At 54.2% G+C, this 27224-nt stretch overlaps 1 protein-coding gene across 6 annotated transcripts; it reads left to right on the forward strand.

The window, feature by feature from the left end:
- Nucleotides 1-1404: 1404 nt before the first annotated feature.
- FOSL2 (FOS like 2, AP-1 transcription factor subunit) lies at nucleotides 1405-26386 on the forward strand. 6 transcript variants are annotated; one of them, XR_010405480.1, is made up of 5 exons: nucleotides 1406-2978; nucleotides 3901-4008; nucleotides 5019-5100; nucleotides 5470-5523; nucleotides 5630-6790. XR_010405480.1 is itself a non-coding variant. In XM_064572038.1 (5 exons), exons 3-5 carry the CDS (start codon nucleotides 13225-13227, stop codon nucleotides 22109-22111), a joined length of 864 nt encoding a protein of 287 aa, XP_064428108.1. In that variant the 5' UTR covers nucleotides 2009-2978; nucleotides 3901-4008; nucleotides 13210-13224; the 3' UTR covers nucleotides 22112-26386. The 6 variants fall into 6 exon arrangements, 3 of the variants coding, with proteins under 3 accessions (XP_064428108.1, XP_045740285.1, XP_054365649.1); XM_064572038.1 differs by lacking the exons at nucleotides 5019-5100; nucleotides 5470-5523; nucleotides 5630-6790 and adding exons at nucleotides 13210-13461; nucleotides 19038-19145; nucleotides 21593-26386 and having other exon boundaries at nucleotides 2009-2978; XR_010405479.1 differs by lacking the exon at nucleotides 5019-5100.
- Nucleotides 26387-27224: the final 838 nt, after the last annotated feature.

The raw sequence follows: 27224 nt of genomic DNA on the forward strand, positions 1-27224 counted from the left end.
AGTGTCACGATTTCTTTTCCTGCGCTCTCCCCGACACCGTCCCCACCCCCAGTTTTCTGGTTTTGCCACTGCCGCTGGGGAAAGGACTGATCGGTTTTGCGTCAAAGAACTGCATTTACTCAGTCCTGCTGGGAGAGGCGCGTAAACACCCAGGCAGGCGGGACTCAGGGATGAAACGACAATAACAACAAACAAAACAATCCCCCCCCCCCCCCCCGCGTCCCCGCGGCCGGTGTGCACATCCGCCGGCCGCACACCTTTCCCCGGCCCGCGGAGTTGGGGACTCTGTCCGGAGCGCGGCGAGCGGAGGTGCGAGGGGTCTGGCCAGCCTCGCCTCGCCGCGCGCGTCCTTGGGGATGGAGCTCAGGACAAAATGTGTTTTATAGCTGTAAACAATGACCCCGAGTATTGTTTGGGATTACCGTATCTTGGGGCCATTGGGGCGGCCAGATGCCGCCAGCCGTCCCGGAAACGCCAGCGCTTTATATAGAGCCCCGGGAAAGCTTTGAGTTCCCGGCTCTATTTTTCTTTCCTAGCAACTCCCCCACTTTACAGATAAGGAAACTGAGGACCGGATCTGTGACGTGTTACAACGCACAGCGCTTCACAGGGTTCACAGTCTTCATACATCTTCCCGTCGGGTCCTCACAAGGACCTTGTGGGGTACAGATGGCGCCACTTAAGGGCCGGGGAAACCGAGACTAAAGCAGTGTCTGGACCAGAACCCAAGTTCCTTGACTCCTAGTACAGTGCTCCTCCGGATCGTCTCTGCAGAAGAATTGAAGTTCCAGAGCTGGCAAGGCCCCTAGAGGGTCATCTTTTCCAACCCCTTCATTTTATAGGAAGAAACCGAAGCCCAGAATGGTTAAGGGACTCGCCCAAAGTCTCACAGCTCATAAACAGCACAGCCTGACGTTCGTACTGCGAGGTCTGTGCTCTTTAACCCGCACCTCGCCCCGCCTCACCAGGCGAGGCGGGAAGACCCAGGAATCCACGCTCCTTGCTCCCTGAACTTCCCTCCAAAACAGCTGAGGACAACGTTGGGGCACACCCTCTGCCGGGCCTGCCTCCCTCCCTCTCTTTTATTTTTTTTAAATTCTTAACAGTCGAGTTTGCCCGATTACTATTAGATGCGTCCTAATTGTCCCGCACAGAGGGAGGCCGGAATGTCTCGACTGGTTCATTTCTTCTTCAGGGCTACTCCTAACAGATTAATTGTAGGGCCGGGCAAAAAAAAAAGTGCGTATGTTCGGGGTTGGGGGGGGCAGCAGTGGGCAGCCAGCCATGCCGGGAAAAATAGGCAGGTCGGCCCCGCCCGGCGGCGCCGCGCCCCGCCAAGGGCCGGCCGCAGGGCGGTGCGGGTACCCTGCGCGCCCAGGGCGCCCGCTGCACCGGGCGGCGCCGCCGAGGGCGCCGACGACCGCGCTTGGCCGCGCCCTCCCTGAGAGCGGCTCTGCGCGCCCGGCTCCCGGCCTCGCGGTGGCGCCGCACTGAACCGCCCGTCTCGCTCTTCAGGCTGTGATTTTTTTGTAAAACCCGGCGCCGAGGCCCGCGCGGCCGCACTCGGGGGCCCCGCCCGGCGCCCCTTCCCAGGGCGGTGGAGGGGGAGGCCGCGGCGCGCTCGGGAGCCGGCAAGGGAATCCCTCTCCCTCCACGTCACCCGAAAGCGAGGGAACCCGCACTCGCGTCCTCTAACGCAAATGACCATCTTTGGCAACGTGCGCCAATGGAACGGACCAAGGGCGCTGGGCTCGGGGGTGCGCGGGGGTGGGGAAGGGCCAGGGCCCGGGCCGCCTCGGCGCCCCCAAGCCGCGCCGGCGGTCCGCTCGGGCCCCGCCACCGCCTTTCTTCGCCGCGCCGGGTGTGCGGCTGGCGTCAGCGCGGCCGGGAGCCGGGGCACCGAGGGGAGCGCTGCGCCCGCCTCCTCCCGCGCCTCTTCCTCCTCCTCCTCCTCCCCCCGCCTCCCCGCGCGCTCCTCCCTTGCAAGGTGGAGTCTGGGGTTGACGTGAGTGAATCCACATGGTACAGGGGCTGGAGAATAAAGAGTGTGGAGTTGAACTCGTGCCATTGTAGTGACTCATCTCGGGCAGAGCGCAGGGGCTCCGAGCGAAGCGACGAGCAAGTGAGCGGCGCTCGGCGGGCCGGGGAGCGAGGGAGAGAGGCGCGGCCGGGCGAGGCGGCCCGTCCGGGAGCAGGCGCCGGGGAAGGGGTGCAGTCGGGCGCCGCAGCGGCGGCACGGGCAGCGGGACCGCGTCCCTCTCAGCGCCGGCTCGGCTGGAACCCCGCGGCCCGGGCGCAGGCTACCTTCTCCCCGCAAGTGTCCGAGCCGCTGCGAAACTCCGGCGGCGAGTCGGCCACAGGAAGTTTATTCTCAGCTCCTTTTCTAAAAGGAGGAAATAGAAGTTTCTCCCGGCGGGCAGCCTTTCTTTTCGCCTTTTTTTTCTTTTTGCCCTGTCTGAAATCGGGGGGCCCCCGGACCTGGCAGGCGCGATCCGCCGGGCTCTTGTTCTTTTTTCAATTTCCAGTTTTTGATCGGGCGGTCTGTCCCGGCTGGGCTCCGGCTGCGCGCGGGAGCGGGAGGGCGCGCGCAGGGGAGGGACCGAGGGACGCGCGGACTTTTAGAGGGAGGGACCGGGTGGCGGTCCCGCGGCGCTCGGAGAGCAGGAAAGAAGTGCAGCGCGAGGCGCTCGGGAGGCACGGTTCCCGGGCTGTCGCCGCCTCCCGTCCGCACCCGCCACCGTCGGGGAGAAGCCCGGGAGCGAAGACTAGAGCCCGAGGCGCGGCCGGCAGGGAGCGAGCGCGCAGCAGCCGGTGCGCGGCCGCGGCGAGGGCGGGGGAAGAAAAACACCCTGTTTCCTCTCGGGCCCCCACCGCGGATCATGTACCAGGATTATCCCGGGAACTTTGACACCTCGTCCCGGGGCAGCAGCGGCTCTCCTGCGCACGCCGAGTCCTACACCAGCGGCGGCGGCCAGCAGGTAGGTGCGGGCCCCGGGTGCACCTGGCGGCGCGGGCGGACCCCCGCCCTCCTCTCGCCGCCACTGCCTCTTTTGCTTTCTTTTCCCATTTTTGGCTTGGCGAGAAAATTCCTACAGGGTCACCACTGCAAGTTTTGGATTTTCGTGTTGTCCCGCCCACCCTTCTCCCCCCACCACTTTCTTTCTTTCTTTCTTTCTTTTTTTAATTGGACCGGGGAGTGGGCTTGAAGAGCCGGCAAACCCTTTTCCTCACACTACATCTTCCCCAGACAAGCTCCTGGAATTGCAGCCTCCCTTCTCAGGAGCCTGTTAACTCCTCTCCCAGAAATCCCTCCCTCCTCTCCCCTCACTTCTCCGTGGTGGGCAAACAAATTTTTGCACCCACTGGCCTCTCCCGACATCCAAGGACTCTGTTCCTGTGGGAGAGCCCTCTCCCCCTCTTCCCCTGCTCTCCATCAGTCTTAATTTCTGAAAGAGGTTAGGGATTCGGAAACATGGTTGGGCTCTTCCAACTAATCCAGAGTGAGGGCGAGGGTTGTCGCTCTGGGAATAGGTGCGAAGGTCAGGAAGGAGGAGGTCAGCCTTGATAGGCTCGGGGCCTGCGCCTTTGTGCCCCTGTGCCCATCCATCTCCTGTTAGGGTCAGAGAAGGAGCTTGTACTGCCACCAGAAGGGGCGCCTTGAGGTTCTGGGGGTGGGGGTACCTGGGGCAAGGACGCCTGCAGAGAGAAGTGGGGGGGGAGGAAGAGACCTTGCTTAGGCTCCTGGGTGGTTCTGGAAGCCGAAAAACAACTTGTTTCTAAAGCAGCCGGACTGGTTTGCACTGGAAGGATTGTGCATGCGTTCTGTGTCTATAAATACCAGAAAGGTGCTGGTGGGGTGTCTGCCCTCTGCAGCGGCCTCCCCACCCCCCACCCCCCCAGGCTTCAGAGGGAGCTGGCTTAACAAAGAAGGCCACTACAACCTGAAGCCCATCTCGGTCAGGATCTGCGGAGTCTCTAGCCAAGTTGGCTGCAGCAAGAGTTGCCCGGGTAAGGCGGTAGCCTTGGCCTCTAGAAGCCAGCCAGCCAGGAGGGGCTGGGGTGGGCTTCCCGGGGAGGGGTGGATCCTGCCAGAAGATAAAATGGAAACACGGCTCTCTTTGGGATCTGAAGAGGGATACCTTGTTCCAAAGTGATCACCCATACTTGGTGAGTCCCCAAAATGGCTTTTCTCTATCTCCCCTGGTGCCCCCATAAGCACCCACTGCAGAGAACCTAGTCGGGGCATCGATGGGGCATTCAGTGTACCCTTAATAATGAGCCCCAAGGTGATGAGCCTTAAATCTTGTTCAAAAAGTGATTTTGTTTGCTTTCCAGTCTCGGTGGTTTTAACTGAATCCAAATATCATTAGGCAAAGGGGGTCAGAGTCATTTATACCCTTGCCCTTACTCTCCAACGCAACAAGCTGCCAAAACGTCCTTCTCCTCCTCCCTGAATCTGAAAGAGATCTTTTGATATCTTGTCTGTCCCTTTTGCTGCCGTTTTCGTGGCAGTTATCACTGTAATATGGCAATCTTGCCGCCTGGCTTTGCTCAGACCCTGGGGCCTGAATGGGAAGTCAGACCGGACATCAGTGCCCCGATTGAATAATCTGTGTCACTAGGGCTTTGAGCCCAGGATGTGAGCAGAGGCAATTCCCTGTTTTGGAAGAAAATCAGACAGGAAACCAGTGCTAGGAAGAAGGAAGAGAACTCAGTCCAGCAGGGTGTAATGGGGCCTCATTACCGAAGCAAAAAGCAGCTGTGGGCTAATTCCTAGCATGCTGTAACACATGAGGATTTTGCAATTAGTAATAACTGGTGCACGGGCTTCTTGCATATACGCCTGCCTGTTTGGCCCTGCAGCTTGAGTGAGGTGCCTTTCAAAGCAGAGGTATTGGCAAGGTAATGCGGCTTTGGACAAGTTTCTCAGCCTGTCCACTCCTGGGGAGGGGGTGGGCGGGGGGAAGGTTTTTCCATCATCTCTCCAACTTGGAGCAAAGCTGTTCTGTGGTCCTTAGGACCGACTTGAGAGGCTTTTGTTACTTCACAAGTCTGCGCTAGGACCCCACCCGATCTCCCACCGGATCTCTTGGGCTCAAGGTAACTTTATTACATACCAGATACAACTTGTAATCACTTTATTTCTCTCAGCTTCCTTTGCGGGGAGGCTTTCCTGGCATTTAGTGCCGGGCCTTCCACCTTTGTGGCGTCTCCATGGACCAGTCGGTGTAAGAAAAGAGGGTTCTCTGGTTTTCCCTTGGGCCAGTGAATATTATATTTTCCTCATCTGTTTGTTTGTGGGGCCTGATATTCCCAATAAGTTTGTTGCTGTCTATTCAACCCAGAACTTCTCTCTAGCTTAATAAAGCTTGATTTTAACACATGGCCGTGAGTTCCAGGGACTTTGGAGGGGTGGGGGTGGGGGGGCAGATAACTCTTGGTTAAAACCACTCTTCTTGTATATGGCAGGAACTCCAAGCATGAAAAATATTTCCTGTTCCAGTTATAGTTTTAATCTAAAAGGTTGGTCATTGGTGATTTTGTTTTGTCTGTAATCATTGCACACACTTCCCCCTCCTGGCCTTTTCTGTTTATTGTTGTTGTTTTCTCTCTCTTCTAACTTTCCTAGGAAAACACCTCCCAGATATATGCCCTGCCTGGCTGCCTGACTATTACGGTTTCAGGGCCTGAGCGTTACGCAATCGGCCAGTTGCACAAACACAGGTCATTTCATAACTTGTTTTCATCAGCTGGGCCCCCTTTTAATGAAAAAACAAAACAAAAACAACACCCAGAACTTTTCCAAGGCTGCCATTTGTCTGTTCCTCCGATAACTTGTGAAAATAAACCAAGAGGGACAATTCCTTTCTGGAATCAAGGAATACCAGACTAGCTCTCTTCTTCGGCAACCGCCCTTTCCCAAGAGACAGACAGACAGACACACATATGCATGCGTGCGCGCGCGCACACACACACACACACAAAATTCCCCGGAGTGAACTTTTGCCAACTGTACCAGGCTGGGACATTCCTCACATCAAAGAACTTTTACCAGAAATGACTGTGATTCCCAAGTCAGTCCCAATCACACCTCTCTAGTGCCCCCTACGGGACATTCTTAGAAGAACTGTCTGGGGAAGGTATTTTTCCAGCCCCAGACACTGTTAACTTGGTGAGTCTTCGGAATTCTTAGGATTTTTTTCTTTTTAATTTGGGACAGATAAATGCCATATATTTAACAGCGGTTAACTAGGAACTGCTTGACTTTGAAATGCAGTTTTTAAAAAAAATTTGTTCTAAATAAAACCTGGTTGAAAAAGGAGTGCTTTTTTTTCTTTCCCTGTTTTGATGTTTGTCTGTTCTTTAGGATGCCAGGAATTCAAATTCCCAAGGCTTGTTTTCTTGATGTGTTTGTATTAGGACACTGAGGATTGTTTGCGGAGGGGGCCTTCAGAATTTGTGGGAAGGTGGGAGGTGTATATTAAGGGTTTGCTGCCCCCCTCCCCCCCCCCCGGGTTTTTTTGTCTTTGATCTTATAGATGTTGTAGATTAGGATCAAACGAAATGTTATCCCAGGAATTTGTCTGTTCTACTGATTCTTGATGGTGGAAGTCAGTGTCACTTTTTCATCAAAGTGAATGGGGTGAAGTAGCAGTCATGTATTGTTTGAGCGGAGGTTGAATTTTCCTCTCCAAACCCAAGTGCATTGCCATTGCTTTATTTCTGCCTGCCTTATTGTTCAAGGTGAATGTCAAGTTAGGAGCCTCGGGGTGTTTTTGTTTGTTTCTATCCTTTTTTTAAAAAAAGATTTATCTTTTTGAGAGAGAGAGAACACGAGCGGTGGGGGAGGGGCTGAGGGATAGGGAGAAGCAGGCTCCCCGCTGAGCAGGGAGCCCTACGTGGGGCTCAATCCCAGGACCCTGGGATCATGACCTGAGCTGAAGACAGACGCTTAACCGACTGAGCCACCTAGGCGCCCCTTTTCGTGTCTATCGTGATGCAAACACACCAGAACTTATACATCCAAATCACTGTGGTGCCTTTTGTAATCATTCCTGGAGGAGACTAACTACTTAACTGCTATTACTCAGATTCGACGTTTGACAACTCCTCTTTTGGAATCACCTTCAGCAAATTCTTTCAAAAACCCTCCCTGCTCACAAGTCTTTGTCCTTTGAGACTGAATTTTGATATTTGGAAGTTATCGAAAGATGTGACATATGAGGAATCAAGTCTGACATAGAAGGTCTGGGTGATCCAGCTGGGTCGAAAGTACAGTGTGACCCCGAGTCATCTTGGTCTCCATCTCAAGAGTCTGCTCGGGAGAGTGGTCACCAAGAGCAGGCACCTACAACAAGAGTAGGCACTTTTGCCATCCATACTTGAGATTTTTCTTTTCCTCTGTTAAACAGGAAGAAAGGTGCTGGCTTTGAGAATTCAGGAAGCTAGCTTTGTGCTCTATTTGTTGAGAGAGAGGGAAAAAAAATAGCATCATTACTTTGTGGACATGTCTCATCCATGTTGCATGCGGTGTCTTTTAATGGCCACAACATTTCAACATGACAGCAGCTGTGTGGTTGGGGTGAATAGATCTGTTCCCAACCCCACTTGGTAACTCTATCCCTCCAACTCACTGGGCCAGAGAGGGAAGCTAGGCGTTCTCTGGCCCAGCACCGTCTCTCCCTCGTGGTGACTTGGCCACATTCACCCTGCTGTGGTTAAAGGGAAGATCAGATGCCATGTCCTTCCACTGAGTGCAAAAGGGGTACACAGAATAGTGGGAATCCCACCCCCATCAACCCCACCCCTGCCGTGCTTTGGAGTGGGGTTTCTGGCCGGAAGGGCCCTGGCAGGAAAGAAACTGGGGAAACTGGATGGTAACTCCATACTGACCACTTTCTTCTTTCTGTCCCCCGTTTTTCTTTTCTTCCTTGCTTTGCTTCCACCCTGGCAGTTAGGACGAGGGGGAGAGTGTGGTTCTTTCAAGTGAACCTGGGAAAGAGAGGAGGCTGACAGGAGGCCGGTCACCTGAGAGAGTGTTTGTGGACTCTAAAATTTGGGGGAATCCTCAGTTATTAGCAGCCATTTCCATTGTGACGCAAGTGACTTTCTTCAGATAGGAAAGGCTGAAGTGATATCCAGTGCAGACTCTCTGAAGACTGGTTGAATTCCATACAGAAGGCTTTGGAGAACATCCCCAGTTTAATAGAAATAGAGAACATTGGAGTCAAGCTGGACCTCATTCGGGGTGTTCTGGGGTGTTTGAAGTGGCAATTGCCCTTTCTCCTCTCCCCCTGAGTTAGTCTCTAGAGATTTTGGAACTTTTCTTTTCCCATGCTGTGAATTTTTTAAAAAGGGGTTCTTGGGGCACCTGGGTGGCTCAGTCGGTTAAGCGTCTGCCTTCAGCTCAGGTCATGATCCCAGGGTCCTGGGCTCGAGCCCCGCATCCGGCTCCTTGCTCAGTGGGGAGTCTGCTTCTCCCTTTCCCTCTGCCTGCCGCTCCCCCTGCCTGTGCTCACTTGCTCTCTCACAAATAAATAAATTTTTTTTTTTTAAAAGGGGGGAGGTTCTTAAGAGAAGCCAGTCCATTTCCAGACTTGCATAGTCATACCTGCCTGCCTGCTGAGACAGGTCACAGGTATTCATGGGGTTCATGGCTTGAGTGCTTGGGGGCCCAGTCAGGAATCAATGTGATGGAGGAATGCCTGGCTGAGTGGATAGGCTGAGAACACTGACCCTCAGTGCATCTCAAATGCCATTTCTGCCCAGCTCAGGAATATCTGGGCCAAGCCCTGCCCCATCCATGTCTGTAGGAAATGGGAACCCAAACCCTACTTCCTAGACGCTTCTGCAAAAGACTATGGTTGTGACCCTCATTTCTGAATCCAAGGCCCAGCTGTCAAGTTCAGGAAGGTCATTTTTCCAAATCAGAAAGTGCTAGGCTGCAGGGACCTCTGTGCCCTGATGAAGCTGGGTAACTAGGGTGCTGTGTTCTGAGCTGTCTTCCTTATGGACTCTGGGAACAGGACTGAACAGCCCCACGGCACCCTTAAATACGGGTGCTTCAGGATAAAGAGGGGTCTTTATGATCCCCACAAACCCACAACAAAGCTTGTAAGGGCTTGAACTTCAGCCTCTTGGTCTGGAGATTCAAGCTGGTGAGTGAGACTCCCTGAGTTAAAGGAAGAGTGCTCTCTCCTTTGTTTTGTTTTGTTTTTTGTTTTGTTTTCTTGTTCCCTCTATTTATTATTTCCCCCCAACCTGAGCATTAGGAGAGGGAATGGTCCTCTATAAGGGGGGGGTCACCGAAGCACGGCCCAGGTATTTTTGTAAATAAGGTTTCATGGAACACAGGCACACCTATTTGTTTACATTCTGTCCGTGGCGGAGTTGAATAGTTGCGACAGAGACCACGTGACCCACAAAGCCTAAAATATTTACTATCTGGCCTTTTACAGCCAAAGTTTGTCACACTCTGCTCCAGGAGGTCGGTGGGGGCCAGTTTGTCCTTTTATAGGCATTCTTGCCCACCCAGAAGTCAACAGGATGACACAGTGAAAGAAAGCATTTGGAGGCTTTGCCAGGCTGGAATGCCACCCAGCCCTCCGGCATCTTCCATCCTGTCCCTGGAGGAGGAGCTTCCAGAGGCGCTGGAGAGCCCCAGGCAACTCAAGTGAGGTCCAGGGTTCCCTCCTCTATCCCCCCTCTCAGCACATACCTGGTGCTGTGGCAGGGCTCACACGGCCCTCGTGCCTGCAGCCCAGAAGCCCTATCTTGGCTTCTGTTCAGTATTAACCCTTCCACGGAGAACCATGACTCCTCTAAGCATGATGTTTGACCGATTCCTGGGTCTGTTGGCGAAGAAGAGTGCCCGGCTGACTCCTGGGACCACAGACTCCTCGCCTCACCTCTTCTCTCCTACTCCAGGGTAGCTTTCTGAATAATACCTTTGGAGGGGAGACGAGTCACATCTGCCAGATCTCCTTGAAACGTGTGCAAGCGTCTCAGAGAGGCTCCTGGAGGAGACAAAAGCCTTCTTGAGCACAGCCCTAGTCCCCTCTGGGGATAGGACCTTGTTTTCCATGCAGTTTAGAACCAGCGTGTTACCCAGATGGCTTTACCTCCCTCTGAAACAAGCTGTGCACGCACTTAGAGGCAGTCATTACCTAGTGCCTTGTTTTTACTGCTGTCTTGTTTTGTCTAGACCCAGCTATTGCTGCAAGGAATCTGGCTGAAGGCCGGGGAGCACATTCTGGAGACCCAGAGCGAGGGCCCTGGAGGGCCCCCGGGGGGCTGCGAGTCATCCACTTATTCCCAAGGGATCTTAGCCTCCCAGCTGTGCTTCAGGTTTCCTGCTTCCCCTAGGCTGAAATGGGAGCTCTTTTGTTTGTTGAGATGAGGAGTGAATTTCTTGGAGGCTTTCCTGAAAGAAAAGCTGACAGTTCCCACAGAGGTGGAGGGTCACATTCAGCCCTCATGCGGGATGCCTCAGGAGTTCTTCAGACCCAGAACCTGACTTGGGGAGAGAAATGGAATAAAAATGTTGGGTGCTTCCCAGGAGCGGGAAGCTGGCGGTTTTTCCTAGAGGACCCCTAGCAGAGTGCAGAGACACGGTGATGAGGCACCGTCATGGCGGTGGCGGTAGTGATTTTTGAGGACGGTGCCACCGTCCATTTGTTTGGCGCGGTGTTTCTCAACCCTGGCTGCACGTTAGAATCTCCTCAGGCTTTTTTTTTTTTTTTAAATACCTTATCAGAACCCCACCCCAGACATGTTATTTTAGAACTCTAATGGTGAGGCTGACTCCGACGTTGGTGTTTTGAAAAGGCTCCTCAGAATATCCTAATGGGCAGCCACGGTTGAGAACCATCGGTGTGCTTTTGTAGCCAGTGATTATAAGTAGCTACTTATTTAATCCTCATGACAGTGCGGTGAGTTTGATGTTCGGATTCTCCCTCCAAGATGGGGAAACAGCCCTCCCTGATTCTGCAAAGGCCTCACATCCAGGCCTCCTGCTGCCTCCCCCCCTCCCATCCAACAGCCCAAGAGAAGCGTAGCTGTCTGGGCCTTTGTGCTTCTGCACGCTCAGCCACACGCCCGAGCTTTCAATACTCAGCCTCTTCAAGGCCCAGCTCAGCTGTCCACGTTTTCTCCTTGAAGATCATTTCCCACCTGGATTCTTCCTTGTTCACTGCATCCTTCCTACCTACACACACACACACACACACACACACACACACACACCAGCTCAGTCAGCTCCTGATAAAAAGCCGAGTTGTCTTTGCCTTCCAAGATGACTCAGGATCCTTTGTACTGGGCAGCTCTTCTCATAGAATTCCAGAATCCATGGCACCGGTAACTTCACAGAATCCCAGGATTCCTCGCACTGGTGGCTGTCCTCATGGAATCCCAGAATCCCTTGTGCTGGGTTGTGCTTTCTTCTCCAAACGCCCTTGACCTGGGGCCCCGGGGCAGTCTGGGAAGTGAGGCAGAGACATCCCTCCACCCAGACTGGGGACAGGCAGCTGGTGGGAAAGAGCAAGGACGGGGCCCCAGCCCCCTCAGTTACAGTGAGGTGCTCTAAGCTCCACTTTATGTTCACAACAGGAACCCAGGTGTCGTCTGTCACCAGGGACAGAGACAAGGGTGGTGTCAGCTGGCTTTGCTGCTAATATTTCTACTCCTGGTTGGTCTGACCAGGCCAAGAGAGGGGGGAGGCTATACCCCCATGCTAGTGATAGCAAGATTTCATCTGGGGTCAGACCTATGGGGCCTCCTGGGGGAGAGGGACGGTCTGTAGGGACTCTTGGCAGGGATGAGCTGATGCTCTGAGGGCAGTAGGGGTGGGTACCAGCAGCACCTGGGTCTGGGTTTCCAGGAACGAAAAAGCAATGCACAGAAGCTTATGTAGCACCATGGTTGAGAGCCCTGTCCTCTTTGTCAGGCTGGACTGCATTTGAATCCTGACCCCCCCCCTCCCCTGCTTAGGAGCAGGGTGGCCTTGGATAAGTTACTCAATCTCTCTGCGCCTAAATTTCTGCCTCTAAAATGGAGATAATGGTAGTTCTTACCTCAGAGGGAGAATTAATCAGACAATTGAGGTGAGACTCTACCATGGTGACTGTCATTTAGTGCGTACTCAGTAAGTGACATTATTTTCATCATGTCACCCGCCAGGTTAGGGAAGAAAGAATTTGCAGAACCTTTGTGTGGAAATGGGAATCACCTGAGGATGAGGGCTCCCTTCAGGGAGCTTTCCTCCTGAAAAGCCGGAAGCCAGGGGGGGCCCTGGGGGCAGGGAGGTCCCTCCCTTCTTCCTCCTCTCACTTTCTAGTAGCCGGCCCTGAAGAAAGGCCAAGACCAACTGCTGAGGAGCACGACCCGTTTTAGTGTTTCTACTCTGTCATCATCTTATATTTTAAATAGAATGCTTCCTGCAGTATGTTCCAGAGAGTTCTGCAACACGCTCTGGGCATAAATTAAGAGTCGGGGAGAAAACTCTGAGCTAACAGCACTAAAGTTTCGCACAGACACATCTATGAACGCAGATAGATACGTAGGTGGGTAGAGACGCGGTGTGTCTGCTCCAAGCAAGATGGCGGTTAAGGGCCAGGAGGAGGACGAGGACTTAAAGGGAAGTCTGGCCACAAAGGCTACCACTTTTCAGTCCCATGAGTCGGAGGGCACCTTTTCATGGACCTGGCCTCACCCTGGATCAGGTCGTAGCCCCATCCTGCACCTATTTGGAAAGTAACAAAAGCAGGCACAATAAGCTTCCTGGTGATCTTTGTTGCCCCAGAGCTGTTGGTATGCAAATCTCCTCAAGGGCTCCCAAGCCCCAGTACCCTGGGGGCTAATTGGCAGGTGACCCAGAGGCTCGTGAGGCCAGGTGGGGAGGGCTGCCCTGCAGATGCGGGCATAGCTAGCCCCAAAGGCCGCAGGGAGGGCCTGCTGAGTGTAAGTGGCTAGGGACCACATCTGCCCTCGAAGTCATTTGCGGTATGATCACGTCTTCATGAGCCACCTGAGGACCTCAGGGGAACAGATCTGCCCTGGGGCCTCAGGAATAGTTAAGATCCCCCTGATTCTTGGATGTCCAGGGAAGCCCACCCAGTGTTCTGACCTTGGCCGCCCTCCAAGCACTGGCTCTGCTCGCCCTCTTCTGCTCCGTACTTACTGGCTCAATACGATTTTTTCTCCTCATTGCAGAAATTTCGGGTAGATATGCCTGGCTCAGGCAGTGCCTTCATCCCCACCATCAACGCCATCACAACCAGCCAGGACCTGCAGTGGATGGTGCAGCCCACGGTGATCACCTCCATGTCCAACCCGTACCCCCGCTCGCACCCCTACAGCCCCCTGCCGGGCCTGGCCTCGGTCCCTGGGCACATGGCACTCCCGAGACCTGGCGTGATCAAGACCATTGGCACCACCGTGGGCCGCAGGAGGAGAGATGAGCAGGTAGGCCTCAGATCAGGGTAAGGCAGCCACATGGGTGCCTTTCAGGGCCTGTAACACACAGTGTTTTTCTGTGGTCTGCTGGGGAGCCGGGTCGGTGTTCTGGAAGCACTGAGGAGAAGAGGCAGCTCGGGACCATGGGCACATGACCCTTCCTCATGGGAAGCAGAGCTGGAGGCCCAAGAGTCAGGCCCGGCTCTGTCATCTTGCTCATGTCCCTTAGGATCCCTGAGTCTCAGCTTCCTCAGCGCAAAATGGGGATAATGGCGCCTGCCGGATAGGAGTTGTAGCCTCGCAAATGAGACCACGTGTGGGAAAACACTCTGTGCGTGGCACGGTGGCCGCGGATGGGAAGGACCGTTAGGACCTGCCTACACCGATGTCCTTCCCTGATCCTTGGCCGAGGGACCGCAGGACACACAGCCAACGAAACCCTGGCGGGGAGTTTTTGGGATTAGCCCTTCATTGTCTCCTGGAGTCTGGTGCAGGGGAAATGCTCAGCAGACCTGAAGGGTCACCCTCCAGGCCCACAGTACTTGCCCTTCCTGCTCGGCGTCCCAGGCCTCCAGCTTGAAGCAGGAGCCCATTTTACATACCTAGAATGCCCATTCCAGAAGGGTGGTGACTCTGGGGTCTTTCGAGTCTGCTCAGCTGCTCCTGCTGACGATGTGTGGTGGGGGGCTGGTCAGATGTCGGCTTTTTTTGCCCTCCAGGGGCTCAGCTTTGAGAAGGAGTCCACCTGGCAGGGAGGGACATGAGAAAGTGTGGGCCGTTGCTCTCTAGACACCATCTACCAGTACTCAAAGGCATGTCATCTCTATCAGTAGTGAGCTAGGGTAGTGGTGGGCCCCCTGATTCCGAAAAGAGAAATCAGAATCATGCATAAAAAGGGGGGATGAAGAATGAAGCAGGGGAAATTGGAGGGGTAGACGAACCATGAGAGACGATGGACTCTGAAAAACAAACTGAGGGTTCTAGAGGGGAGGGGGGTGGGAGGATGGGTTAGCCTGGTGGTGGGTATTGAGGAGGGCACGTTCTGCATGGAGCACTGGGTGTTATGCACAAACAATGAATCATGGAACACTTCATCTAAAACTAATGATGTAATGTATGGGGATTAACATAAGAATAAAAAAAAGGGGGGGGATGAGCCTTCGAAGTGCCCCATGTATCCCCCTTCACAGGCAATACAACCAAAGCTTAGACAAACCTGCCTGAGGCTACTTGGAAAGATTGTGGGAAGTCTGGACTAGAACCCAGTTCACTGGACTCCCTGTACAGTGCTCTTTCTACAGTACCGTGTCACTATGGATCTGGGAAGGGAAAGTACTTTAGTGGTGGGATCCCTTTTTCAAATGAAATATTTGCCTGGAGAGTCATTCCTCTCCATTTCCACCACTGTCCACTCTCGTTCTGGGATCCCAGGTCCACAGTGTTCCGATACAAGGACCTTTCACCCGTGGTCCCTGTGGATAATCATGGATCCAGTGCCAACAGTCCCCAGGATACTTAGAATTACAAGGGTCCCTACTCTGAGGAACTGGGAGCATTCATAGGATCTTCGCTCCTCTGAGGATAAAGCTGGGCCTTGCATCCCCTACACGCTAGTTTGTTCTGTTAATGGCAGGACTCAGCGCAGGGTGACATGGAGCGTAATGGACACCGTAATAGTTGCTGCTTGCAGTTGTTGGTCTTCTGCTCCTGCAGCGAGTGACCAATCTCCCCCTCGCTGCTGCTTTCCAAAATTGTAGTTGTAAACATTGCAGTAGCAGCGATCGTACTGTCCTTTATTAAATAGGCTTCCTTCAGGAGCCCAAGGTGTCAAGCTTTATGGTCACCGATGAGCTGGCTCCCTTCCCCCCCCATTATGTAAGTGACCTCTAAGTGACAGCCAGTTTTGTGAGGGACTCTTGAGCTAGCAGGACAAAAAGCAAGATGTGCTGAATGCTCGCCATTCTTTTCTGGGCCTAGCTTACACCAAATATAGAAGCTTGTATCTGAAGGGACTTTGGAGACCAGCTTTTCCAGTTTTCCCTCTGTACCCATTTTACAGATGAGGAAACAGAGGTCCAGAAAGGAGAAGGGCCCCGTCTAGGGTTACGCCGCCGTGAGTTAGTGGCCAAGCTAGGACTGGAATCTACCTCCTCTGACCTTCAGCCCTGTGGTTTTCCCACCACACCACCTAGGCGTGCCTTAAGACAATCTGTCTGGAGAATTTCCTTCCTTTTCTGAGAGGGAGGGAGAGAGCCGGGAGCATTTTATCCCACATCAGTTAGGAATTCAGACAATCATCCAGCAGCTTGGAGGAAGCCTGGGCAGTAGCATCCTTGAACCTTGGCTCTTTGCGTTCCTAGCCCGAGGGTCTTCCTCTGAAGCTTACTTCCACCTTCCTGACCTCCCCCAGGAGGACGAGCCTGTTCCCCAGAGCCAGCATGGTGCCTCACTGCCCTCCTCAGAGCCTGCCCAGAGGCTCCCTCTGAGGCCAGTGGTGGCGACTGAGGAGGCGGGGAGCAGAGGGTGTGTGGCTTGTGGGTGGGTCCGCGGTGGTGCTGACACACTCAAATTGTAACCATATTGGTGTCACCACCCCTGAACACTTCCTTGCTGACAGCTCCCACAAGCTGCCCCATATCTTACAGATAGGGGAGAGACTTCTAGGCTAATCGGGAGGTCAGAAGTTGTCCAGAAGCCCCCAAAGGGGAAGGGAGGCCCAAAGGGACCGCAACCGGCTCTGCATCTTTTCTGCCCCTCGTCAGTGAGGGATGAGGGGCTTGTCTGGGCCTCAAGGGGAGCCCTGGTAGCCCTTTGAGTAGTGAGCCCTGAGTGCGGGACTGCAGCGGGCCCAGCAGGCTCTCTTGGTAACGGCTGGGCTCAGGTTGAGACAGGTTTAGGACCAGCACATATTCAGGGCCTCAGCCAAGTGGCCTCATGACCTCAGTTGGGCAGCCAGTCCCCACACAGAGCATGGTACCCAAGGTTGTGGACTCTTGCAGGGCTCTGAAAAAGCATCAGCAAGGAGACCTCTGAATTACATCTTCTTCCTTCTAGCACTTTCTAGGTTAGAAAGGGCTCTCACGCTGCATCTCATCTGATCATCCCAGAAACTTTTTGGAGGGCAGGGCAGGTCCTAATAATCCCATATTCTAAATGGGGAAATCTGAGGCTCAGAAGGTTCAGTGATTTGTCCAAGGCCACACAAAATCGCCCCATCTGTGTTCTGCTCCCAGTCGGCCTTAGACCTCTCAGAAGAGAGAATGTGGAGCCTTTGGCTCTCCAGGGGAGGCCGAGGATTTCAGAGGCTGGGACTGAAGACGGGGCTGGAGGACAGAGGTGGAGCCAGGACGAAGTGTGGGACTCGAAGAGCAGGCCTTTGGCAGGGGCCTGGGGACTCACCGGGGTGTCACCAGCTGGGTGGGCTCTGTGTGCCCCACCTGGAGGCTGCTGCAGGGGGCAAGAGACACAGGGCGGGTGGAGCTGGTGGGAGAGGGGAGCTGGGCCTGGTTCTTAATCCCAGTGAGGTGGGGTCTCAGAGGCAGTGCAGGAGCATGGGCTGATGTCCTGGGGGTGAAGGAGGCCTGCGTCTGCCTCGGCAGGAACACAGCTCCGCCCAAGCCCTGGGAGACAGGGACCTGAGGTACCAGGAGGCCGGTAGGTCTCCCTAGAGCCTGCCAGGCTTCCTGCCTCCCCGTGGGCCACACACCTAGACTATTGCAGGGGTGTGGGGTGGATTTGAAAGTTGAGAAGGTGTGATGAGCTCCTCTGTGCTCAGGGGACCTGAGGCCTCAGAGAGACTTCACGTCTGAGCGGTTGATGGGCATGTTTCCATGCCAGCGTTTGGAGAATCTGATGTGGGACTCTGCCCCTTGGTTGGAGCCATGGGGCTTCCTCAGTGTAGACAGGGGTGGAGTTGTCCTCTCCGATGCTGTGACCTGCTTTTCTGTGTTGCACATCACAGCAACAGACCTGCAGGGCTGTGGGGAGCCCTGGGGCCTCTGACCTGGGCCCAGCCGGGGCCGTGACTCCCTCCTCCCTCACGGGGCGGCTGACAGTGGGGCAGCATCTCGAAGTGAGGCAGCTTTTCTCACCTCCAGAAGTGGCTTCGGCTTTTTTCCCATGTTGTCCCTGGAGGGTGGAACCCAGATCTTATTCCCCATAGAATTTTCTAAGCCCCCAGGACTGCGTTTGGCACGTAGTAGGGATGCCGTCATTGTCTGAGAACAGCATGGGATGGCCTTTCTTTTGGAATTACTTTCCACCTTGGCCCACGGCCTCGTGTCACCTCTGCCTGCGAGGGGCCCTGGGGTCACAGGAAGGGCTACATGTAAACAGAGCGTCAGCCCTGTTTCGCGGAGCAGAGTTCTTGCCCAGGGGCATGAGTCATGGGCCCCTAACCAGCCTCATCATAAGGAGCTAGATTGTAAGCTCTGCAGGGGGATTTTTGTTCATTTGGTTCTCTGATAAATCTCAGACCCGTCAAACCATGCCTGACACCTCGAAGAAGTTTCTCGTTGGTTGAATGAATGGATGTGGTGGGCAGCAGGATTGAATGTGCCTGAGGGTTCCTTCTCCGTTTGCCTGTCCCATCCGGCCTAGCCTTGTGCCAGGCACACTAGCGAGTCCTCCAGGTTGAATGGTGAGCAGCTAGCCCTCTGGGGCTGGTAGAGGAAGTTGGGAGTGGGGTGGCATCCTTGGCCTACCCCCTGGCAATAGAACATTCCCCCCCGGGGTGGTTCTTACTCTGGGCCTGGCTACTTAACCAAACGGGGATAATGAGGCTTGCAGAGCTGGCAGAGTGGTGGGGAGGAGTAATTAGCCAGGGTTTGGAAGAAGCTGTTTAAGTGGGTGGGGCCAGGCCTGGCTGGTGTGAGGGGACTCTGGGGAAGTGGCCCCAGCTTCTTCTCTCTGGCCTTGGCACAGAATCAGGGCTGACATGACAAATGCTACCATCTCGCCTAGGCTGATGAGTCCCTGACACACTGCTGCCCTCATACATGGGATGTCACCTTCCAGGGTGGGTTCGGTTCTCAGTGCCCTCCCTGGTGGCCACAGCAGTGAGCCGCAGACTCCGGGAATGCGGGGCCCAGCCACCCTCCTCTCGCCTCTCTCCCACCCAGTCCCAGAGGGTTTCTTTCTTTCTTGCCTTTCTTTCTTTCACGAGTGGGAGGGGCAGAGGGAGAGGGAGCAAGAATCCCAAGGGGACTCCATGCTGAGCGCGGAGCCTGATGTGACCCCGAGATCATGACCTGAGCCGAAACCAAGAGTCGGATGCTCAACCGATGTGGCACCTCGGTGCCCCTCAGAAGGGTTTCTTAAAATATAGTGAGAAGGGCGCCTGGGTGGCTCAGATGGTTAAGCGTCTGCCTTTGGCTCAGGTCATGATCTCAGGGTCCTGGGATCGAGCCCCGCATCAGGCTCCCTGCTCCTTGGGAGCCTGCTTCTCCCTCTGCCTTTCTCTCTCGCTCTGTCTCTCATGAATAAAAAAAAAAAAAAAATCTTAAAAAAAAAAAAATATAGTGAGAAAACAAAGCTGGTGAATCATGTACCCAAACCTAATCATGATCCTTGACCTTGGCCTCTAGCTGTCCCCTGAAGAAGAGGAGAAACGTCGAATCCGGAGGGAGAGGAACAAGCTGGCCGCAGCCAAGTGCCGCAACCGCCGCCGGGAGCTGACAGAGAAGCTGCAGGCGGTGAGGAGCTCTGCGTGGGGTGGGAGCACTTCCGGGTGGGCGAGAGCAAGAGCCCTGGGGCTCCTGGCCTTCCACCCTCTCCTTGTCCACTAGTGGCCGATCGATGAGCCAGTGCCGACAGAAACGGGCCTTCCTTTGAGCACAGAGGGTTAGCATCGCCCTAACTGAAGAAGGGAGAGGGCGGGCGGGAGCTGGGCTTCGGCACCAGCCTGGGCCCAGACACGGCCCCGAACAGCCTGCTGGGGCCTAGCACCCTTTCTCCTTCAGCACATGCGCGTTCCCTACTCTCGAACCTTCTGGGGCCCCTGGGTGAGGGATGGCAGAGGGAGCCTGCGCAGGCCCAGACCTGCCCCCTCAGGGCTGTTTCCCAAGGTTTCAGCTGCCCCCGTGCCTACCACCAGCAGGAGTGGCCCGGGCTAGCTTAAGTGAGCTAGTTTGGGCAGGGCTGGGTCCTTTCACCTCGGCAGGGCTTTGGAAGCTCTCTGGGTCTCATGGAAATGGTCACATGCCAGCTGATTTGGACTATCTTGGGGTTTTCTCCCATCCTTCATGGGCAGAAGGCTTCCCCACCTCTGCTATGAGCCTGAAGCTTTCACCTTGGTAGCTCACTCTGCCCTTGTGAGTCACTCGCCCCTGCTGCCTAATTGCCCACACCTGGGGGCCACGGCCCTGCCCTTCCCTCTCAAAAGCCCGACCTGACCAACATCACGTAACTCCTTCCAGAGCCTAGCCCTACAGGATGGGCTGAATGGCGCGTGGAGGAAGCCTAAAGCCAGGCCTGACTGTCCCGGGTGGAATGTTTTCAAAGTGAGGAGGCCGGGGAGACTGTCGGCGGTCCTTACCGTGACCGGCCAGGGAGCGGCTTTGGAAATCACCAATTACCTTGCACATCCCATGACTTTATTTAATGCTCCCAGTGCCATCCACCTGCCCCAGCTTCCCTTCATCCATCCTGGAGCCCTCACTCTAGGGGATTGAACGTGTACGTGTGAATTCCCTGTAGGCTGCAGGAATGTCCAGTGGAAGGGTGTGTGTGTGTGTGTGTGTGTGTGTGTGTGTGTGTGCGCGCGCGCGCACGCGTGAGCAAGCATCAGGAGGACAGGTGGGCGCTCTCCATCACTAGGTGAAGAGATCCCTTAGTGACCAGCGCTCCATGGTGTGGAGTCCTCCACTAACCTGCTAAGGGGCCAGGTCCTCTGGGTCTACCCTGGGTGCTCCCCACCGCTAGCCCCAGAATAGCCCCTCCTCCGGGGCCCCCTGCTTTTCCTCCCCTCCCTCCCCCAGAAGCCTCACACCCTACTCCCCTGCCGCTCCACCCGCCCCAGCCACCCAGGCCCCTGAGCCACATCCTCCACAGGAAACCTCTCATAAGCTCATGACGTTTGTCAGACCCTTGAGACAGATGGAAACTTTTTTTCACTGTGGAATATGCCGTTCTCTGCTTCGTGAAGCTCTGGCCTGTACCATCTCATTCTCGAACGGGACTCTGATAGGGGACAAGTGGGGAGGAGGCCCATGACACCACACCTTTTCGCCTTTCGCACCCGCTCCCTCTGCGGGTGTTTGCTGCTTCTCTCTGGCTTTGTGTCAGAGGAGGAGGCCGAGCTCCTTGCCTGGGACCCTGCCAGCCTCAGGCCTGCTCGGGCCACCGGGTTCCTCCTCTGCTAAAGCGCGGGGACTGAACGGAATGTTCTCCAGGGGTTCTGTGAGTCCTGAATCACATGCTTCAGAAATTAGAGCAAAAAAGGGAAGTGGGGCAGTGCCGATTTAGCCGGGACTGCTGGAGAACTTCCTGCCGGCCCGGCACTGTCCTCAGCTTGTGCATGCAGCTGAGCGGCTGGTGTTGATGCAGCTGAAGGCAGGCTGATGGGGTTGAGGGGGTATGAGGAGGAGAGAGGGGTGGGACTGCACACTGTGCTCCCGTCCCCTCCAGACCTCACTATGACCCCCCCCAGGGGTAGCTGGGGGCAGTCCTGGCACTGAGGGCACAGGGCATGGTAGCATAGGGACCCTGGGATCGGATACACTGGGGTCAAGTCTGGTCTACCCTACCTGCTTGCTCTGTGACGTTGGGCAAATTACCAAACCTCTCTGAACTTCAGTTTCCTTATCTGCAAAATGAGTTGATTGAAAATAGCTGCTTCAGAAATCTTCTGGAGGACTGCCTGCCGTGTCGGGCACAAAGGAAGCCCTCCATCGTGCCAGCTAATTATTGATTCATCCTTCCAACAAGCCGACTTTCCTCCTTTCTCTATCCGGAGCTTTGGACAAAAAAAGGCCTCTTGAGCCTCCAGGTGTTTCAGAAGCGGTGGGGTCTGTGGCCAGGGGTGTGAGCTCGCTGCTTTCACAGCTCTGGGTTTCCCTTTCTCATCTGGATTCGAACCGCCCGCCCTCCAGCAGGCCCCTGGCAGGTTCCTGCCCCTCACACCCCTCTCTTCCCCCTGCAGGAGACAGAGGAGCTGGAGGAGGAGAAGTCAGGCCTGCAGAAAGAGATCGCCGAGCTGCAGAAGGAGAAGGAAAAGCTGGAGTTCATGCTGGTGGCCCACGGGCCTGTGTGCAAGATCAGCCCCGAGGAGCGCCGATCGCCTCCCGCCTCTGGGCTGCCGTCCCTGCGTGGTGGGGGCGGTGGAGCGGGCGCCGTGGTGGTGAAACAGGAGCCCCTGGAAGAGGACAGCCCCTCCTCCTCCTCGGCCGGGCTAGACAAGGCCCAGCGCTCTGTCATCAAGCCCATCAGCATTGCTGGGGGCTTCTACGGGGAGGAGCCCCTGCACACCCCCATCGTGGTGACCTCCACGCCGGCCATCACTCCGGGCACGTCGAACCTCGTCTTCACCTACCCCAGCGTCCTGGAGCAGGAACCGCCCGCGTCACCCTCCGAGTCCTGCTCCAAGGCTCACCGGCGGAGCAGTAGCAGCGGGGACCAGTCGTCAGACTCCTTGAACTCCCCCACTCTGCTGGCTCTGTAACCCGGCTCCCGGGGGGTCCTCGTCACTGCCTCCTTCCCAGGGACCAGCACCCCCGAGGGCTCCAGGGCCGTGAGGGCAAGAGGGGGGCCCTGCCACAGAGCTGCCCGGCTCTGGGGACACCCAGGTGGGATTTGGCCGCGAGGCGCTGAGGACTTCAGCCATCTCTTAGAAGTCATGGGACCTCCTCCGTCGTTCATCTTGCAAAGCAAATCCTGTTTCTTGAAAAGCCTTGGAGAACTTGGTTTGGTGGACTCAGGCATCTCTCTGGCTTCTGAAGAGCCTGCGGCTGGTGTGGACCGTTCCTGTCCCTTGTTATGCTACGTCTCTGGAGTGATGGTGTCCTTCCCCGCCCCACCCAGCATGCTCAGTGCCTTTTGGTTTCACCTTCCCTCTATTCGCCCCTTCCTCCCCCCAGTGTCAATTTCACTTCCTCTTGGTTTTTATCAAATTTGCCATGACATTTCATCTGGGTGGTGTGAATATTAAAGCTCTTCATTTCTGGAGATGGGCAGCAGGTGACTGACTCTTCTGCTGGGGCTGACTTGTCCGGAAGGGGACAGTCAATGTGCAATACAGAACCTTCTCTCCCTTGACACTCCCCGGTCCACCGCCATCTCCAGGACCACCAGCAGGGCTCCCTGAGCTCTCAAGGAGATGTTGCCATCACTGGGAGGCCCGGAGGACCCTTCCTCTCCATCCTCGGAGACAACTTTTTGGAGGAGCGGCTTGTCCAGAAGACAGGGTGTGAGTGAGACAGCCGGGGCACAGGTTGGGTTTGCCAAATGCCTAATTACCAGGCCAGGAATAGTGCCAACAAGCCACATAGGTGTCCTAGCCAGCTTCCCTTTACCTGGTATCTTGAGCAGGACGTCTCCTATAATTACTGCCTCGCCATCCTGCCCCTGGACCCTTCTCTCTAGACCAGGGAGGCGTCCCTCCCTAGGAACCACACATCACTCCAAGTCCCTACTGGATCTGCCCTCCCCCAGCCTGGCTCTCAGGGTGACGCCACCCACGGAGATTTAATGAGCGTGGGGCTGGCCCCTCCCCAGATTGCTGCCAGGTGGCCCCTCCCCAAGCCTCAAAAGGCGCTTCTGTTGTGGATGGAAAGGTAGGGGAGGAAAGAGGGAGGCAGAGTGGGATTCGCCTCTCAGTGAGCTGCTGGGCCCTTTCTACCTGCTGTGGTCACCGGCTACCTGATGGAGCGCTTTCTCTTTTACATACTCTTTCCCCCAGAGTGCTCCTCGGGTCCAGCCAGCCAGCTGTGGACCAGTGGCCCGGAGCTGTTGTTAATAAGGCTTGGGGCTTACCTGTCATTCCTGGGGGGCTGCTGAAATCAGACATAAGATGTGTTGCTTCCCACTGCAGGAGAGGTGCCCCCTTCCCCTGTGGGGCGGGGAGCAGGGAGGGGGTCCTCTGGCCTCCTGCAAAAGCACAGCTGAGTGGCCTCCCTGCCTCCCACCCCTCTGAGCCTTTTTCTCCCGAGGGCATAGCTCTGGCTGATCTTCTTGGATTGGCCTCTGCTGGGCTAGCTGCTCTGGGGGAGACCCTGCTATTGTGATTCAGCTCTAGAGATCATTGTATGATAATTTAAAATTAGATAGATATTATTTAAATCAAACCCAGTGGGGGTTAAATTTCAAAGTTAGACACGAGAGAGAGAGAGAGAGAGAGAGAGAGAGAGCAAGCGCAGGAGCTGTAAGGCATTCGCTCACTTGCCCCCCTCACACACCCCGGCCTCGAGCGCTGGTCCTTATTTGCTGCCCATACCCCCCTCCGAGCTCTAGAAGGGAGCGCGCAGAATGGGGCAGCCAGAGGCTTAAAGTACACAGCCCGCTCTGACTGGAAGTGACGTGTGAAAGGCTAGGCCATGCAGAGAGAGGAGATTAAAAGAAAAAGGATTTTGTCCAAAAATATTTTAAAAATGTTATTTCCCACATTCTCTGGCTATGAGGCTGCCCTCCCGGTTTCCCAGAGGTTCTGGGAGGGGCACTCCTTTTTAGACTAGGCAATTGAGTTTCTGGCTTCAGATTAATCGAAGAAACAGAAGTCAGCCAGGAACAGCAGGAGGTGGGCAAAGAAAACCGGGGTGCGCTCAGTTCTGAAAGGCTTAATCATCTCAAGTGGTATTTGTGGCCAGTTGGGAGCTCTTTGCTTCTTTTTGCATGTGTGTGTGTGTGTGTGTGTGTGTGTGTATATATGCAATATATATGTATATATTTCTTAAATGAAGCTGCTTTGGTGTTTTATTTCTAAACGTCCCTTTGTGCCCCACTTTGCACAGCACTGATCCCAAGGCAGGCCACAGTCTGTGACTCGGGGCCAGGCTGGACATTCCTGAGACAGAGTTTGGCTTTAGTTCAGATTTCAGGCTGTGTTGGCTTTGGGACCAGCAGAAGACAGAAACTCCACCACCCCGGAGGACTATAGAGGCCTCTCAGCTGTCCCATTCAGGACCCTCTGGCTTTGTTCCAGGAGGTGGTTTGGCTTTCCCAAAGCCAGAGGTTATTTGGGGAAGGCCGAATATTCACCCCAAACTCATGAGCACATCCTGCTTGACTTCTTTTGGCTTGTTCTCTGAGTTCCTGCACACACACCATTGTTCCAGAATTACCAGCCACCAGGCCTTCTGCTTTCTCCTCCATGGCTCCAGCTACAGGAAGAGCTGCAGTGGGGGTGCCTTCATGCTTGGGTTGGGAACCGCTGTGCCTCCCCTGTGTCCCCAGCCATGAGGCAGCTGGTGTGGACTCCAGCTGGGCTGCAGGCAGCTCTGGGACGGCACAGGGCAGGCACTCCTTGACAGGCTAGTGTGAACCACACCCTGTCCTCTCGGCCACCTGGCTGGCCTCTCTGGGATCAGTCCTCTTCCTGGCTGAATGGACGAGGACAGCTTTTGACACAGGAAAGAGAGGAGAGCCCAGGTGAAGCTCGGGCAATGGCCGGAGCCAGCTGTAAGCGGAGAATTCACGGGGGAAGTTTTCAGAAAGAAATCATTGTTCTGCCTGTGAGAAAGGCCAGGTGTTCCACTGTGGCCAGTCACACAAGCATCTCAGCCAAGAGCCCTCAGAGGTTACTGCTTCCTTTTCTCAGGCTTTGGGGAAGAGAGTCTCCTCTCTGCTCCCACTTGGCTCTAAGTCTAAGGGAGGACTCAGTGCTACTTTTCTCCCCTTCCCTTGATGGACCAACAGCGCTCCTGCAATCTCACCATTTACCTTTCCGGTTGGTCTCCTTCCTGATCAGATATCACACGGCCCCTTTGAGAAGGAAAGGCAGAAGCCCCTACTGTGTGCCAGGCACTGTGTTAGGCACTTTTATAAATATACCCTCTTTAGGATGAGACTAAGGGATGAGGGTATCCCCTCTTCAAGGCCCCCACGTAATGGATAAACAAAAGCACTTGGAGGTGAGAAGGTCTTCCTTCAAAGATCTGAGGCAAGATTGCCTCCAGTCGAGGTTTGTTCTCAAAGGCCCATCCCCCACAGTATCCTCCCACCTCTAAACTTCTTTTCCCTCTCCCTCGTGATGTGCTCCTTTGCACTCCTCAGATGGTTGGAGGGGTAACCTGAGTCCTTATAGAATTTGTGGACCAATAGGATATGTGATGTGTGTAACTTTCTTTTTAAAACTTAAGTAAAGGGGTCTTGCTACTTTCTGCTTGTTGAGTCTTCTTGGCATTCATCTTAAAAGCCAGCATCTCACTATTTATTGACAGGTTGGGTGTGTGTGTATGTGCGTGTGTGTGTGTGTACATTTCCAAGTGTGCCTCCTGCAACTTTTAAAAAGGAAACTCAGTCGTCCCACTACTAATTTGACATCTTCTCATGCTTCTAGTGTTTTGGCCATACGTCAACAGAGGGCTTTCATTTTCCAATGCTGATGTGTTCAGGAAAGGCTGGGTCAAATTTTGAGCAGGGGATGGGAAGGGGAGGGGGAGAAGAAATCGACATTTATTTTATTATTTATTTAAAATGTTTACATCTTTGTGTTGTACCAAGCCTGAAGAGAAACAGCATTAAAATACTCAGTTCCTCTCTCCCTCTCTTTCTTCATTTTTTTTTTTAATTTAGGCTAATGATGCTTTTTTGTTTCTGAAATGATTTGTGACATGTGTTGTATAAACTGTATAAAAAAGGTTCTGTTTTTAAAGATGGATGGTCATTCCTCTGGGGACAGTGGTCACCGAGAAAGTCTACATTGTAAGAAAATACAATGGAAGATCCTGCCCTGTTCCTCAAAAATTATTTTCTCTGTATGATTAAAAGTTTATTCCATTTATTTTAGTTTGTGGTTACTTGATGTCGAGGAAGAAAATATTCGCCTTTGTATAAAGAATAGGTATCAGGGTGTCTTTTCTGCAGTGAGAGATGTATATATCGTATTTTGGTATATAGTGGAAAAGCATAAGCTTTGTGCATCTGTATTTGAGATATGTCAATGATGTGGAGTAAAGTCTGCAATAAGATCCTGGAGGCAAACAAGTTGTACAAGATTCCTATAGCTCTACGGGGGAATTGAATTACCTTTGTGAGCAGCTGCTGCTTCTGCTTCTTCTTCTTCTTCTTCTTCTTCTTCTTCTCTTCTCTCTCTCTCTCTTTTTTTTTTTAAGTATTGGTGAAATGGTCCCATTGGAAAGGCTTCTAAATAGGCCTCTCCAGGCAGGACCACGAGCTCAAAAATCTTTGTAGAGCTTTGAAAATTGAGGAGTAGCTCTGCTCTGAAGCATTTCTGGTGGTGTTTTCTGTTGTTTTGTTGTTTTACTGTAATATAGGCCTACAGTATTTGCACTAAAGAAAGCTTGTTAGAAAAAGCTTGCTGCTATGGAAGAAAGAACATATTAAAACTTTTTTTTTTTTTGGTTAGCTTTTCCACTTTCAATTGAGTAGTTTTTGTAGAATAAAATGAATTAAGATTGAAGAGGCTCTGATGGTTGGTTTATTCCATCTTTTTCTTCCCACCTCTGCTGTCGTTTCTCTTTTTCTTCTAGACTTTTCTGCCTTTGGCCTTGGGGGTGGAGTTGGTCTCTCTGGTGGGTGGGCGAAGCGGGGAATGGCCTCTTTCTGCAAAACGGTGAGGTGGGCCACTGGCTGGGGCATAGAGCTGTCCCCCCCCCTCC

This window comes from Mirounga angustirostris, unplaced genomic scaffold (assembly GCF_029215605.1).
Source record: "Mirounga angustirostris isolate CCGP_5_RB_7025 unplaced genomic scaffold, mMirAng1.0.hap1 SCAF_10, whole genome shotgun sequence".
NCBI classification, from domain to species: domain Eukaryota; kingdom Metazoa; phylum Chordata; class Mammalia; order Carnivora; family Phocidae; genus Mirounga; species Mirounga angustirostris.